Genomic DNA, 17,413 nt, shown 5'->3' with positions numbered 1-17,413 from the left:
GGAAGACTTCTTAGAAAAAGTTACCAGGTACCCAACGATTTTCTCAAATAGTCTTCCAGGGCAGCCTCTGAGAGCAGGTCTCAAGCAATACTTACTAGCGTGGGGGTAGAGACTGAAGCACCTTGCGACCAAATGCATGGTTTTGGTCTGACAGCTGGTCTATACGATGGTGCCTTGCAAAGGTACTGATGCTCGACCATGTTGCTGCCCTGCAGATCTGCTCCGGAGTCGCCCCTGCTTTCTCTGAGACCAAGGTTGCCCAGGCTCTGGTTGTGTGTGTTATGCTCCCGCCTGGAGTAGGGAGGTTTTGTGCCTCATAGGTCGTCTGTATTGCCATTCTTGTCCATCTGCTGATGGTATTCTTGGATGCCTGCTTCCCCTTGTTAACTCCCTCATAGGAGGACAAAGAGGTCGTTCTTAGACTCTCCTTCGTTCGAGGTATGCAATGAGTGTGTTTCTTACATCGAGTTTGCTGTAAGTGTCTCTCTTCTTGTTGCCCATAGTATTTGGAAGCGAAGGGATGATGATATTTTGGGTTCTATGGAATGTTGAAGAGACCTTGGGTAGGAAGGCCAAGTCTGGCGAGAGAATTTGTGTCTAAGTGTATTAGGCAGTATGGTTTCTACATGGACAGGGCTTGGATTTCGCTTACTCTTCTGGCAGGTACTAGGGCCACAAGAAGTGCAGTTTTTAGAGGTTTTTATCTGAGCTGTCCTCCATCGGTTCGAATGGAGGGGAGAGGAACCCTCCAAGTTCTGTGGACATGTCCCAATTTAAAGCTCTATTCATTTTAGCCGGGCTAGCTCTTGACATCAGGAACCGCTTTATGAAAGAATAATTATCTAATATTCTTGTAGCTCAAGGGCGTTTCTGAATGAACAGCATTCATAGTCAGGTTGACTTGAAAATAACATGTCAGTTTATTATCACACAGGTGGCATCATAAAACGCAATGAAAAATTTGTATTACAGTTCAGTTTAGCGTAGATGAAAAATATATCAAATTGAATCGATAGTGCTGTAGCAAGCTTATGAAAGCATGTGTGCTGTCTCAGGCTCCATCTTTGTCTCCTTAGAGTTTTCCAAAGTCAAGAAGAAACAGGAAATTACATTCTTCTGTTCTCCTTGTCCGTCTGAGTAAATATGTCAGTGTTATCTTTCAAAGAGGGTGTGTGTGTGTGTGAGAGAGTCAGAGCGTTGTGTAAGTGTGTGGTGTAAGTGCTCAGCCTTCTTAAAAAAAAAAAAAAATTATATATATATATATATATATATATATATATATATATAGTACATCATGACCTCATACTGTCCAGACTTAGACCCTTGTATGGCACACATTAATTTCTGCTATGTTCAGCAATACGTTCTACCAAGAGAAGATCTTAGCACAGAGTCGTATGGAGTTTGATTGACAGGCACACATGTGACACTCTATACTTAAGAGTAGTGTGCTGATGCAACGTCATAACCTATATGAACATATAGTTACTTAATGAAGTTATAGTTGGTAATATATACTAATACATACTAGTATAAATAAGATTTTACTAAACTAGCTTAACAATAGATATAAACAGGTATATTTATCTCACTACATAAATACTGATCTATTCTTGTCACCCTACACCAAGATACCTTATGTCATTCTCAAATTGGCTGACCAGAAATATCCAGCAATGCTCAGCTTTAGATTGAAGAATCATGTCCTATCAATTGATTAAGGTCATTCACTCATACCCAATTACTATGACTAATCAAAAAAAAACATATGTTTTGCAAGCTTGCCATGAATTATGAATTGCCGAATTATGAATTTTAAGTAATATTCTAACACTTTATCAGGGGATCCTCTGAGAGTCTGGTGTCCATGAATGAGCAGAGTGCTGCCACTTGTACCTTCAGCGTGGCTTGGGAGATATTTTTGTCTGCTCCATCTTGCAGAAAATCCAGGATTGTTGGGATTATTCCTCTGCTGGGGGAGGGATCAGTTTGTTTTTGTTCCAGGAGACAAACTTTCCTCACTTTCTCGTAGATTGCCCTGGTCACGGGCTTCCTACTGTCTAAGATGGTATTGATCACCTTGTCCGACAGCCCTTTGTTCTGAAGTCCTTACCCTTTCAGTAACCAAGCCGAAAGCTTCAGGATTCTGTGGTTCCGATGGTTGACTAGGCCCTTAGAGAAGAGATCTGGCTGGTCCGTCAGTGTCAGTCGATGTTGGATGCCGAGTTTTATGTGGCTGGCCCATGCTCTTTGGGGCCAGTGCGGTGCTACAAGTATCACCATTGCTCTCTCTGCCTTTATTTTTTGAATCACTCTTGGTATGGGAGTAGGAGGGAATGCATTACACAGTTGCCATCCAGTGAAAAAACGTTGGGGGATTTCGTGCTTGCTTTGGAGCCGAACAGATCTACCTCGGGAACCCCCCATGTTTGAGAGATTTGTGTGAAGGTCATTTGGTTTAGTGACCATATTTAGTCTGCCATATAGTGTTATCTGTTCCTTTTAGCTGGATGGCCGATGTTGACCTCATGTTCGATTCTGCATATAGCAGGATTGTTTCCATTAGCCTCATCAAGTCTTGGGACTCTGCCCCTCCTTGTCTGTTTAGGTATGCCACTATCATTGTGTTGTCCGATAGTATTTTCATGTCTCTCCCCTGTATTGTTGGTTTAAACACTTTCAATGCTTCCTCCACAGCTTTTAGCTCCCTCATATTTGAGGAGACTTGGGTCCACCTGGAACTCCATTTCCCATGTGTGCAGAGGCCCTCCATGTGTGACCCCCAGCCTAGAGTGCTGGCATCAGTGGCAATCCTGACTGGGTCGGATTGAGCCCATTTGCGTCCTTTGATGTATCAAAGTGGATTGCACCACCATTGGCTGTAGGGGTCTCATATTAATCTGTGTCCAGGTGACGGCTGGTATTGAAGACGTCATCGGACCTAGCACTGTCATATTCCCTGTCTGATTGTGATGGCATTGGTCTCTTAGGGAGGTTACTGCCTGTGTGATTGTTTCATTCTTTTCTTCCATAAGGAAGGTTTTGGTTAGTCTGGAGTCCAGTATATAGCCCAAATATACCACTCTTTGGCTTAGGGTCATCTGCGATTTCTCTGCATTCACTATCCACCCCAGGTTTTGCAGATGGGACATACTTGTGCACAGGTTGTACTCTAGGGTTTCTACTGAATCTGTAAAGAATAGCAGATCGTCTAGGTATGGTATTATTCCAATGCCTTGTCGTCTTAAACCCTTTAGCGCTTCTGCCATTATCTTTAAGAAGATTCTGGGTGCTGAGATACCGAAAGGGAGAGCTGTATATTGCAGGTGCAGAGTGGTTGCTGGCCTTGTACTGCGAACCTCAGGAATTTTTGGCGATCCTCTTATTGCCATGAATGTCTCCCATAGTAGGATGTTTCTGATCGAGTAAATGGACGCCATTCTGAATTTTTTGTATTCTATTGCTCTGTTCAGTGGTTTGAGGTTCAGTATGAGCCTCAGCTTGCCTGACGTTTTTTTCTTTGCAAAGATATGGGAAAAGAACCCCCTTTATACCTCTTCTTGAGGTACTTGGCGGATCACTTTCTAAACGGTTGATTTTGCAGAGATTCTAAAAAGGCTTTTGCTCGATCTTTGTCCTTTGGTAGCATAGTTACCAGGTACTTGGTTGGGGGGGGGGGGCGAGTGGCAAATTCTTTTGCTTAGCCATCTGTTATGGTGCATATGATAAATACCATTGGTTGTAAAAAGCTGAGAGTCTGCCCCCTACCTAAAGACCGTTGTTTTTTGGGTTAGGTGGCTTAAGGATGAATTCAGCCTTGCCTTTTTTGTTTTGTTGTACCCATTGCTTCTTCGCTCCCGGCTCGTTAAACTTTTTGAATTGACGAAAAGGTGTCTTCCCTCGTTTTTTTGGTTTGGGGAAAATCCTTGTTCTTTGCTGCGGTTCTGTCTAGCACCGTTTCTAGCTCGGGCCTGAATAGTTGTCCGGTGAATGGAATTCCACACAGCCTGTTTTTTGAAGTGATGTTACCTCCCCAAGATTTTAGCCACAGGACTCTTTGGGCCAAGTTGAGTAGCGCTGTGGCCCCCTGAAGATATTCTGACAGTTTAAGCTGAGGCATCTGCTAGAAAAGCTGTTGCTCTTGTCAGTGTGGGGATAGTTTTTATTAACTCTTCTCTAGGTGTGTCACTTTCCAGTAGTTCTTGAAGCTGGGTTAACCAGATTAGCAAGGTGTGAGCTGTGCAGGTGGAAACTTCAGATTGGCAGCCCCTGCTTCCCAGGCACTCTTTAAAAGGGCCTCCATTTTCTTGTCCATGGGATCGTTTAAAAAAGGTACCCACGTCGAAGGCCAAGTCAGATTTATTTGTGACTTTTGCCAGAGAGGCATCCACTTTGGGGCATTTTGCCCAGATTTTGGTGTCCGTCTCTGCAAACTGATATCAGCGTTTGACTGCCGCTGGTATGAACAGTATTCTCTCTGGGTCTTCCCACTCTTTTTTGACGATATCTTTAAGAGTTTGGTGTACAGGGAATGTTCTAGGTTTCCTGGGTTGTAGCCCTTTATACATCTTGTCATGTAGTGTGGGCTCTGCGTTTTTTTGCTCTTTAATACCAAACATGTCTGCCATAGCCTTGAGAAGATTATCCGTGTCTGAGGAAAATAAGTTGCCCTCTAAAGCCGTATCTTCCTCCTCAGAGTCTGAGCAAAGTCCATCCTCCGATTTGGATTGCTTGGATTCGTCTGAATCCTAGTACAGGTCTGACTATTAGTTGGCGCTTCCAACTTCTCAATAGCTGAACGTAGTGGTGTCATGGTGTTCTTTATTTCTTAAAAGAGTTGAGCAGTTCTTGCAGATAACCTTGCAAATCCATTTTGTCTATCCATTTTTGGCATTTGGGTGAAAACCAGTGGCTGCATGAAGCACATGTTTTGTGGCCACTCGTTTTCCTTTCCTCTGGGGTCCTTGCCTGAAATCAAGCACAGAAAGGGTCCTTGTGAGAAAGGGTGGTTAAAGACTGCCTGTGAGCAGGCAGTTTTTACAATGAGGTTAAGGCAGAAGTGACTCTGGAGTAGGGATGAGCTTGGGCGTGTTCGCACAGTCCACGTGCAGAGCCCGCCAGGAAGTCTGCACGGCGCTGCACTAATCACAGGCAAGGAGACATATCCCCTATGCTTGGCTGCAGAGATCGGGAAATGTCCTGGCTTACAGGATCTGCAGGGCAGGGTGGTGAAGCATCAGACATAGTCAGCCACCAGGATCCTCTGCTTAGAGGAGCCTTTTTAACCGCTTCCTGATTAAGCTGACCCCATGCAGGTTGGTGGACATACCTGTACATGCCACAGTTGCTGGTGTCCTCCTTCCTGACCTTTCATTAGGGAGGGGGACTCTGCCATTTTGTCCAGGAATTAAGTCACTGGGCTTTTTTTTTTTTTTCAGACTCCAGAAAAATGGCTGCCGACTGGAACCGCGTTGCAGTATGGGGAGAAGCCAGTGCTTTAGTTTCAGACTGGGGGGGGGGGGGAATGATTGCAGATCCCTTGGTAGGGGTGAAACAGGCAGAGCAAGTTTTGTATGCTCAAAAATGCTGCTCCTGCTCGCCCTCCCAAGACCCGCTGGGCTGAATTGGATGTTGGCAGGGGGGTCTCCTACTAGCACAGAGACAAGGTAAAATAATAAATGTTTTTTGCAGCTCTTGTGGGTCAGGAAGAAACAACTGAGGCATGCAGGTGAGGCTGAAATGTATAAAATGGTGGACTAATGCGTTTCCTGTTTCAGGGAGGAGCCTATTTTCCAGATGCTGGAAGAGGATTTGAGGGGAAAAAAAATAAAGGAATTAGAATACTTTTTCTACATGCATTGGAGACAAAGCCCGTATTTACTGACATAGGTTTGCACACGCACACATACACACACACACACACACACACACACACACACAGGCCTGTTCATTTGCCGCCACCTCTGCAACATCCTTGCTTGTCTGTCTTCGGTGCAGTGTGAACTGGTTTTAAAGTTTATGTTTCATTCATAGGGCGATGGACAAAAAAAACAAAAAACACACACACACACACACACACACACACACACCACACAATGGCCTCACAAATTATTGCAGATGTAGCACCCCTGTACTTCCAAGTACGGACGCTGTTTAAATTTAGAGGGGGATGAGAGAACTACTTAGCTCTCATCCATGTGATTTATGTTAATTTAGTCGCTGTGCGGTCTTTTTATTCTGTGTTCCAAAGATGCCTTTCCATCTCGGAACAGGTAGCGGCAGTGGAGACCAGTGGGAGCACCTTCTTGCCAGTAGCCAATCAGAGGAGGTTTTTCCCTCGCGGGGCATGCTGGGGGAGGGTACTTCTTTAGGGCGCCATTTTGGTGTGGGGAGTTAGAGGTTGGATCCGGGTGCGGCACCCACCTTTAGGGTGTGCGCACATCACGGCCCAGGCGATATGGCCTACTAGGCCGGGGCGCACGTGCTACGCGGTGTTCCTGACTCTGGGCCCTCATGGCCCGGAACAACTAAAGCTGCAGAGGGGCCCCAGTGACTTACTGGGTCCCCACTTCTACTAGAAGATCCCAAGCGAGTTGTGCTGTTCGGTGGGGAGTCAGTCTGAGGAAAGCCCGGAGGCAGGCGATCCAATAGGGCCTAGACAAGTCATCGGGATCAAGGTGACCGGACACTGGGAGTTTGTTTTATGGCAACCTGTCAGTCGATCACCTCAAATCAAGGACTACCTGAAGACAATTCAGGCAATTACTTTACTGAGATGGAAATCGCTCCATCAAGTTGTATTCCAGAGCAAGGGCCTGTGGCAGAGGTACCACTACTATTCTATTGATCCAAGTCTGTGGCAGAGGCTTGTTTTCCTTCTCAAGGTTCCGAGTGATACTCTGGCTGCCAGTTCTGTGAGAGAGACTGTCCGGGTACACTACACCCACTACAGCCGGAGTGGGAACGAAGCAAGAGGTATTGTTAAAGCAGGACTGCTTCTGTACATAGTTAAGGCCTGAACCTGCAACTTCTTCTTTCACCATCTTTCCTTTATTCACCTGAAGTTACCTGTTGCCGTGTTGGACACAAGAATAAAAGCACAGAAAAGGACACCTTGCTGTTTGGACATTCTATCATTACTCGCACCGTCTACTTTTCATCATAACCCTAGACATGCTTCAAAGGTGACACGCCGATCCCAAATCTAACCAGCGGCTCCTGCGGGGGTAGCGTTACACAGAATTTCAGCTTACTTAGCTGAATCAACAGGTGGAACAAATGGGGAGGAAAAAAAATTAAAGAACTCTAGATCGCTGAATTTTGTTCAGTCTGATCCATGGAAATTTTCTGCCACCATCTAGAGCAGCGTTTCTCAAGTCCAGTCCTCAACGCACCACAAAAGGTCTTGTTTTACCTCAGATAAAAACAGATATGGCATTTACTAAGGCAATGAAACTGATTAAACCACCTGTGCAAAATAATGGAAAGCCTGACCTGTTGGGGCACCTTGAGGACTGGAGTTGAGAAACACTGATCTACAGCATCTCAAGAAGAATGTCTTCTGTTGTAAAAAAAAAAAAAAAAACAAAACACAATGTTTACAAAGCGTAGTTAAAAGCCAACATTTTATTCACAAGTGAATGGGTTTGTGTAGTGGCTCATTCCAACACCTTTAGGCCCCTTTCACACTGGGGCGGGAGCTGCGGTGGCGGTATAGCGCCGCTAAAAATTGAGGCGCAATACCGCGGGGGAATCTGCAGATAGCGGTGCGGTATTAACCCCCGCTAGCGGCCGATAAAGGCTTAATACCGCCCACAATGCACCTCTGCAGAGGCGCATTGCGGCCGGTGTTGCCGCGGTTTCCCATTGTTTTAAATGGGAAGGAGCGGTGTACAAGCCGCTCCTCTCACCGCTCCAAAGATGCTGCTGGCAGGAGATTTTTTTCTCTCCCGCCAGCGCATCGCCTCAGTGTGAAAGCCCTCGGGCTTTCACATTGAGGATGCAATCCAGGAGTTTTTTCAGGCGGTATAGCAGCACTATTTTTAGCGCTGAACTGCCTGAAAAACTTTAGTGTGAAAGGGGTCTTAGGGTTTCAATAAGTGCATGCTTCAAATAACTATGCCGTCTAAAAACTATAGCACTCTGGGAATCTAAATGCAAAAAAAAATATGGAGTTACTTACCGGTAACGTCCTTTTCCAGGAGTCTTTCAGGACAGCCACCTTAGAGAGATCCCGGCTCCTCCCCTCTCAGGAAACACCGCCTTCAATCAGAGATTTAAGCCTCATCCTCCCACTGGCCCTTCAGTTTATCACGAGAACCTCCGGCCAACTGGGGAGACACAAGAACACGTCATACAACACAAACATTACAATCTTACCTGACGGTCTTATGTGATGAGTCCTCAGACGTCCAGTACCTGGGTGGGTACCGGTGCTGTCCTGAAAGACTCCTGGAAAAGGACGTTACCGGTAAGTAACTCCATATTTCCCTGGATCGTCTTTCAGGACAGCCACCTTAGAGAGGATAAGCGAGCACCTTACCTTAGGGTGGGACTACTGCTTGCAGAACTTTACGACCAAAGGCTTGGTCCTTTGCTGACAGCAGATCCAATCTGTAGTGCTTGACAAACGTGTTGAAGCTGGACCACGTTGCAGCCTTACAAATTTGCTCAGGAGAAGCACCAGCCCATTCCGCCTGTGAAGCTGCAGCCGCTCTAGTGGAATGTGCCCTGATCCCATCTGGGGGGTCTGACCCTCCTAACTCATAAGCTTGAACAATAGCCGATTTAAGCCATCTGGCTATAGTCCTTCTGGACGCCCTGGATCCTTTCTTAGATCCTGAAAATAATACAAAAAGGGACTCTGACTTTCTAAATTGTCTAGTGCATTCTAAGTATTGGAGAATGCACCTCCTAACATCTAAATTATGGAATGAACGTTCCTGTTCCCTCACAGGATTAGAACAAAAAGTGGGTAAGATGATTTCTTGGCTCCTATGAAATCTTGAAGCCACCTTTGGCAAGAAGGCCGGATCGGTTTTGAAAATAACCCTGTCCGGAAAAACTTGAAAATAAGGGGCCCTGATGGAAAGGGCTTCGAGTTCGCTGACTCGTCTTGCCGTGGTAATTGCCACTAAAAACACCGTTTTGAGGGTAATTAGTTTTAAAGAACAAGATTCTAGTGGTTCAAAAGGCTCCTTTGTGAGAGCCTGTAAAACCAAAGAGAGGTTCCAAACCGGAAGGGAAGAGGTTCTAACTGGCCTCTGTCTACTTAGACCCTTGAAGAACCTTGCTATCCAAGGGTCTAACGCTAGCTGTTTTTCTAGAAAGACGCTCAACGCAGAAACTTGTCCTTTCAATGTGCTAAGTGCTAGACCTTTGTCTGCACCTGACTGTAGGAATTCTAGCACTGCCACTGAACTACGAACGTCAAAGGAGCCTTCTGAGCACCATATGTTAAAACGTCTCCACACCTTACAGTAGATGTTTTGAGTTTCTACTTTCCTACAATTTAGGAGAGTCTTAATTAGACGCTCAGAAAAACCCCTGCCCCTCAACAATGACTCCTCAGAAGCCAGGCTGCCAGGTTCCACCTGTCTATGTGAGGGCAGCAGAATGGACCCTGAGAAAGAAGGTCGGTCTGGGCCGGAAGGATCCAAGGAGGTTCTATTGCCAGGTTCCTCAGGATGGAGAACCACGGTCTCCTCGGCCAATAAGGAGCGATCAAGATAAGGATCGTATTCTCCCCTTGCAACTTCCTCAAAACTGCCGGAATCAGGACCGGAGGGGGGAAGGCATAGCACCTTGAAAATGCCCAATTCTGGGCGAGTGCGTCTATTCCTAGCGCTCCGTCCCATCTGTTTAGGGAGAAGAAAAGCCTTGTCTTGGTATTGTGTTTTGAGGCAAAGAGGTCTATGCATGGTGTTCCCCATCTCTGAACAATCATGTTGAATACCTCCTGTTTTAAGATCCAATTGCCTTCCTTCAGAGTTGTTCGGCTGAGGAAATCCGCTGTCTGGTTCTGATCTCCCTTCAAGTGAGTTGCAGACAGGGACAATATATTGAGTTCGGCCCACTTTAGGATAGCTTCTGCCAGAAGCCATAGGGAGCAACTTCTTGTACCCCCCTGCCTGTTGATGTAGGCTACTGTTGGAGAATTGTCCGAACGGATTCTCACATGTTGTCCCTGAAGTTCCCCCTGAAAGGCTCTGAGCGCTAGTTCTACTGCTCTCAGCTCCCTCCAGTTGGAGGATCTTAGAGCGTCCTCTTTCCTCCAGGTCCCCTGGACCCACTTGGGACCCAAGTATGCTCCCCAACCTGAACCGCTGGCATCTGTTGTGACTGTTCTGGTCACTGGCAGGATCCACTCGAGACCTTGGGACAGATTTGCACCCTTTCTCCACCACCAGAGTGACCTTTTGACCTGATTTGTGATGGAGATTAAGACATCCAAGGAGGTCTGACTGTGGTCCCAAACCTTCAGAATAAATAACTGAAGAGGACGAAAGTGCAGTCCCGCCCAATGTACTGCCGGAAGTGTGGATGTTAGTAATCCCAATCCTGACATGGCCTCCCTGACTGAAACCTGACTGTTGCTTTGCAACCGCAACATGGTCTTGTCCACCTTTAGGACCTTTTCGGAGGGAAGAAAGACCCTTTGGATCGTTGAGTCCACCACATAACCCAGGAAGGTGACTCTCTGGGCTGGGACTAAACTGGACTTTTCTAGGTTCAGAAGCCATCCCAATTTCTCCAGGATGTCTCTTGCTACCTGAAGATCTTGAACCAACCGATCCGCTGAAGGTGCAAACAGGAGAAGATCGTCTAGATATGCGACTATCGAAAGACCTTTGAGACGCAGAAAGGCCAGAACTTCCACCATCACCTTTGTGAAGATTCGGGGAGAAGATGATAGCCCAAAGGGGAGAGCTTTGAACTGCCAATGCACTACCCGATTCCCAGTCCTTACTGCTAGCCTCAGATATTTTTGATGATCCTCGGCTATGGGAATATGCAGATATGCATCCTTTAGATCGATCGATGCCATGAAGCAGTTTGGCGGGAGTAACGCTCTGACCGAATAGATCGAATCCATTCTGAATCTCCTGTACCTGACGGAGACATTCAGAGGCTTCAGATTCAGGATGAGCCTGAATTTCCCTGATGGCTTGCGGACCACAAAGATGTGGGAGTAAAAGCCTCTGCTTGTCTCCGGACCTGGCACCTGGGCAATCACCTCCTGCTCTTCCAATTCCTGTAGAGAAGATAGAAGGGCGGAGGCTTTCTCCCCGCATATTGGTAGGTTGGTAATCAGAAATTTGAGAGGTGGGGGATTTGAGAACTCCAACCTGTAGCCCCGTCTGATGATCCCCAAAACAAATTGATTTGTGGTGATCACCTCCCACTGTGGGAGAAAGGCCCCCAACCTTCCTCCCACTGTTACCGTGTCACTGGGCCTTTTTGGGCTGTTCAGGAGGGCGAAAAATCGCCGCCCCACGCCCTTTCCCTTTAGGTCCCCAGAACTTCTTTTGTTGACCTGCTTTAGGGGTCTCAGATTTCCTCGGAAACTGAAATTTTCTTTTTGTCTGTTGCCCAAATTTTCTTTTAAGGGGAAAAGCCTTCTTTTTATCAGCCGTCCTGTCCAGGACGGCTTCCAGACCAGGCCCAAATAATAAATCTCCGGTAAGCGGTATGCCACAGAGTTTTATCTTAGACGCACTGTCCCCCTGCCATGTCTTAAGCCACAAGGCTCTCCTGGCTGAATTGGTCAGGGCTGAAGATCTGGCGGACATGCGTACTGATTCGGCCGAGGCATCTGCCAGATAGGCCACCCCCTTAAGGAGTGTGGGAAAAGAAGCAAGGATAACATCCTTTTCTGTATTAGCCTCGATATGCGCCTTGATTTGCGTGAGCCAAAACTCCATATTACGGGCCACTACCGTGGCTGCCATGGCGGGTTTAAGATTTGTCTGTGATGATTCCCAGGACTTTTTCAAAAGGGAATCCATCCTCTTATCCATGGGGTCAGAGAGTATCCCCATATCCTCGAAGGCCAGATCTGTATTTCTGGATACTTGAGAAAATGCTGCGTCTAGTTTTGGAGTTTTATTCCAAACTAAACTGTCTTCATTTGCAAAGGGAAACCTCCTTTTTAGTGCATTAGAGAAAAAAGGTTTCCTCTCTGGGTCCTGCCATTCTTTTTTAATGGCATTGACCAACACATCATGGACTGGAAAAACTTTCTTTTTCTGTTCCTCCAGACCTTTGTACATTTGGTCATGTAATGACAAAACTTTCCTTTCCTCCTGGATACCTAGAGTGGTGTGGATGGCATCTAAAAGTTCCTCCACATCCTCTAGAGAAAGTTTGTATCTTGAGGCTTTGGAGGACTCACCGTCCAGCGCCTCTATATCTGATTCCTCCTGGGAATCAGAAATGGCGCTACCCGCTTCTTCCTCAATTTCCTCCGCTAGACCCTCCGGTTTCTCGCCACTACTAGGGAGAAAATCCGTGGGATTAGGTGAAACAACCTGCTGTGCTGGTGGGACACTGCTTTGGGGCTGGGGCAGTTGAAAGGAGGAAAAAAGAGCTTGAAAGGACTGAAAGGTACTAGAAAGCTCCTTAACTGACGCCGCTAGATCTGCTCCCTGTTCTGCTGTCTGTTCTCTTAATACATCCCCAATACAACGCTTACAGAGCGTTTTCAACCAGGTTTCCCCTAGTGTTGATCTGCACACAGGGCACTTCCTTTTAGAGCCATGGGCTGATTTGCTTGAGGCTTTCTGAAAGAGAATTAAACAAGAGACAGCAGCACATTAGCTGAGGCCCACCAGCAATAACACAGGGATCACCAGGAGTGCCCCCCAGGACCAACCACCACCAGGGTCCCAGAAACTCCCATCCCTACCGACCACCAGGAAGGGAACACCCGTGGAGCTAATAGGGTATAGGCAAGTGAACACCACCCCAGGGTTCACTTACCTGCGGCTGGCTGGCGCTTTCTTCGGATGGAGCGGTCCTCGAGACCTCTGTCTCTGACATTGTGCTCAGCGGAATGGTGGTCTGCTGTCTCCTCTGCTGACGCTTCAGACTGGAGAGACTGCACCAGCCAGCGTGCGTGGTCCGCTTTCCTAGGCCGCGTCCGGAACCGGAAGACGCGGCCTCGTGTGGCTGCCCGCCCCCAACCGGAAACGTTTCTCCGGACCAGCGCGCTCCAAGCTGGCTGCAAAGCAGGGGGGCCTGAGGTAGCCCACAGCGCCACCCTAGGCGGAAACGGCAACGGACCTCCCAGCTTACTCTTTTCCCAAAGAGACGCTGGGACGCACATGCGGCGCTGCAGGTGACGACACACTAGCCGGCCTGAGCGCCAAATTCAAAATAAAAAGGTAAACTTTTTAGGCCGAAGAACTCCATCTTCTAAAATTTGCCCAATAAGCCTCAGCTTCCCCAGCCATCGGCTCCTGGTTCCACAGCGGTGTCTCCCACCGGAGGAAACACCATAACTGAAGGGCCAGTGGGAGGATGAGGCTTAAATCTCTGATTGAAGGCGGTGTTTCCTGAGAGGGGAGGAGCCGGGATCTCTCTAAAGGTGGCTGTCCTGAAAGACGATCCAGGGGAAAAAAAACGCACAACATACCCCAATATCAAAATTCTAAAATACTTGCCTTTAGTAGTTTTACGACAGATGCTTGTTCTAGTACAGCAGATACATGTGTTATTTCAAGATGAGATTTTACATCAATGCTACTGTAGTGTACTCTAATTTATGGTAAAACTTGGATTTATTCTATCAGCTACATTAACTAAACAAGTGTATAATCATTCCATGACCAAATTTTAACATTTTAAAAATATCCATTAGGATTTGAAAAGGTTTTCACAGACAGAAATGCTTTCATTACCTCCAACTGACAGAGCAGCTATATCAGGTACAACAATTAATGTTCCAGTGAAATCACATCGATCCCCTGCCATAGCAGTTTCAACAGCTTCTGCACGAAGAATAACTTCCACATTGCGTGGAATTGCACCACGAGGCAATTCTGACTGAGTTTCCTGAATTCTTACCTAAAAAAGCATGGAAGAAATTATTTAAATAAATGGTGTGTTACAAGAGGCCAGGATGGAAAATTGGTGCATTAAATAATGAAAACAATGTAACAAGGGTAGATTTACAAACCCTTGCTGTATTGTTCAAAACCTTCCCAAAACAGTCACCAAGACATACTTGATGAGAAAGTGGGTAACCGCTCAAAGAGAACCAGGTGATCTATTTCCTATGATCCGAGTCTAGGGTGCAGGCAGTGCAATCAAAATGCAGGTTGGGATGAGAGAAAAGAAGCTGGGATAGCCGCACTCCAAAAAAATTCCTCCTTTAATTAAAAATCACAAAACGCATGCCACAGCAAAAAACAGCACAACAAAAGAAAAGCTGACGTTTCGCACTATGCCTTAGTGCTTATTCATAGCTAGTGTGTAAACAGTAAAATGAGTGAATAAGTACCTTACAACCCAATGAATGGGAGGAGGCTCTGGAAACAATTAAGTTAATCAGAGTCTCCTGTGAAGTTTTGGGTGTGTCTCGACAGACAGAGAGCATCTCATATAGACTATATCTCATACAGATTCATAGTGCATAAGTGAACATTGAGTAAACAAATATATTGACCCAATAGAAAAAGGGGAGTGAAGAAAGACAAGAAAGTATAGGAGTGTGTGTATGTGTGAAAAAATATATGTTTGGGTGCACGAAAAATGAATTAAAGAGGACAAGAAATGGAATGTGCAAGATATGTGTAAACAACAAATAAGAATGGAGAAAGAAATAAATGTGAAATAAATGAACGTGCAATAAAGTAAACTAAAGTGAATAAAAAAGAAGAAAAGTGAGAAATGGAATGAGCAAAAGTGAGAGTGGAAATAAGAGTGAATATGTCAGTGGACCGTATAAAGGACAATGCGTGAACCATAATATAGTGTAATGTAATGTAGTGATAAAAATGCCTAAAGATTGAGCATAGTGAGAAGGTGTACCTTAATTCTGATGGTCTTATTTGTTAATATATTATCTTAGATTTTTTATTTTTCTTATATTTTTTATATATTATATTTTTGAATTTTTTTGTATTTGTGTTGCCAGTATGTATTCATATACTAATTCGTTATTGTAGTGATAGCTGGGGTTCAGAATGAGGGTTCAAGCAGATATGCACAAAGACTGGTTAGTTACATGTGCATGTAAATGCGGAGTGAAGTTTGAATGAAACCAAATGTTGAACTGCCCAAATTTAAATGACACAGAGGGATCCATCTGGACTAATTTAACATTCAACGTGGGCTGAACCCCAAATACGAAAATAAACCAAGAAAAAGTGGACATGTGTGGCCATTTGTAAAAGAATTCTAAAATATCCTAAAAATCAGTAAATGAGTAAACATGCAGAATAGTATAGAATAGTAGTCAGAGAAAACATTTAATGTATCGGGGAGAGTCAATGTGGCTATATGAGGCTGATAAAACATAATCGCTATTAGCGAACAGTATCCAACATATAAACCTCATTCTGAATAGAAACTATCTAAAGAATGATGGCAATCAGGGTATAAGCATGAAATGTGTATCAGGTTGCATAGCGGGATCGATATATTCATATTTTAATGTTAGACTGGAAAGGGAAGATTGAAAAAATATATGGAACCAAAAGGTCAGTGAAAGGTTAAAAAAAACTCCCTAGGCAGAAAGTAAACATGTATAAATATCGAAAATACGCTATCTAATTCTCTGTCTTGACACATCCAATTACAGAAAAAGCCACATATTGGGCCGCCATATCTCGCTGGACAACAAAGGCATCGCCATACATGTCGCGATGGCTATGCGGTCCACATAGATTAAATGTTTAAACATGTATTTATGAAGAACACATAAAATTCAATGGAACGGAGAAGCCAAACATTACTATTGGCAGCTGCATATATAAAAAAAAACTAATTAATGCAGTAATAAAAACAAAAAACGCACAATGTGCATATATAATGTCCTAATGAACAAATATATTAAGATAACAAGCAATATCGTATGTATAGCTGGGAAGCCAGCAGAGATATGATCGTGGGACATATCTTGCAATGTGTGTTGGTTGGTTCTCTTTAAAGGATGCCAAGAGCCTTGGTATTTTATAGTCCTCTTATAAAGAAGGAGATCCTATAATTATGGATCCTGTAAAAATCGAGGAAAAACCACCAAGGAACTTAAAAGGAAATGAGGATGAAAAAGAGGGAATGATGAAAAAGGGGAGGAAAGAAAAGAAGGAAAAATTAGGAAATGTGCACAAGGAAAAGAAAAAAAAAAGAGAAAAGAAAAAGGAAGGAAGAAAACCAAGAGGAAAGGGGAAAAAGAAAAAAGGGAAAGGAGAAGGAAGAATAAAAGAAGGGAGAAAAAGGAAAAAAGGGGGTCTATATGAGATGCTCTCTGATTGTCTGTCGAGACACACCCAAAACTTCACAGGAGACTCTGATTAACTTAATTGTTTCCAGAGCCTCCTCCCATTCATTGGGTTTTAAGGTACTTATTCACTCATTTTACTGTTTACACACTAGCTATGAATAAGCACTAAGGCATAGTGCGAAACGTCAGCTTTTCTTTTGTTGTGCTGTTTTTTGCTGTGGCATGCGTTTTGTGATTTTTAATTAAAGGAGGAGTTTTTTTGGAGTGCGGCTATCCCAGCTTCTTTTCTCTCATCCCAAGACATACTTGAAGTCGTCAAAATGAGCAACAATTTAAAGATGCCTCAAAATCACCCACTAAAAATCCTTGCAGCTCTGTCAGTACTACATTGTAGAAAAAGCTGAAAAAACAAAACAAAGACACACGCTCAACAACGTAGATGAAAATACACACACACACACACAGATCAAAATTAGAGCACTACCAAATAGTCAGGTAAATTAACAGAATCTATGTATTCTCAATGGTAGCCTGCATACAGAGGGGATCAAAGCAGAGCCAACCTGGTTTAAACTGTCTCAAACAACCAGTGCATAGAAGGGCCATGAGTTGTATATACAGTAGCTCAAACTTGGGAGGCGTCAAGACTGACAGCAATTGAAATCCCCCAGCAGGTAAACTCTTCCTTTAACTAAACACTCATGCTTTTCCTGTAATAGGCTAAACCTGAAACTGCATGGCCCCCTCAGGACATAACTTGACCCATTCCCTGAAATAGGGAAAGAGACCAAAATGGCTATAGGGCACACAACTAAAACCTGCCCAGGCTCCCAAAAATGGTATCTTTATGGTGGAGTATTGTGTATACTATGCTGGACCTTCCATGAACTGGTGGTTGTGTATAAACACAGTTTTATCCAGAATGGAGCCACTTCCTTTACTCCTGGATGATGCCTACTATTGAAG

At 44.8% G+C, this 17,413-nt stretch overlaps 1 protein-coding gene across 1 annotated transcript in view; it reads right to left on the bottom strand.

The window, feature by feature from the left end:
- The window catches only part of LOC120940454 (maternal DNA replication licensing factor mcm6), a 206,464-nt gene that overhangs the window by 132,276 nt on the left and 56,775 nt on the right, over positions 1-17,413 (bottom strand). The window contains exon 5 of the mRNA XM_040353332.1: positions 13,902-14,067. Coding sequence (XP_040209266.1) covers positions 13,902-14,067 — 166 coding nt within the window. The remainder of the gene's footprint in view (positions 1-13,901; positions 14,068-17,413) is intronic.

Source organism: Rana temporaria, chromosome 5 (genome assembly GCF_905171775.1).
Source record: "Rana temporaria chromosome 5, aRanTem1.1, whole genome shotgun sequence".
NCBI lineage: Eukaryota > Metazoa > Chordata > Amphibia > Anura > Ranidae > Rana > Rana temporaria.
The sequence above is the reverse complement of the archived record's forward strand: the minus strand, read 5'-3'. Positions and strand labels throughout refer to the sequence as shown.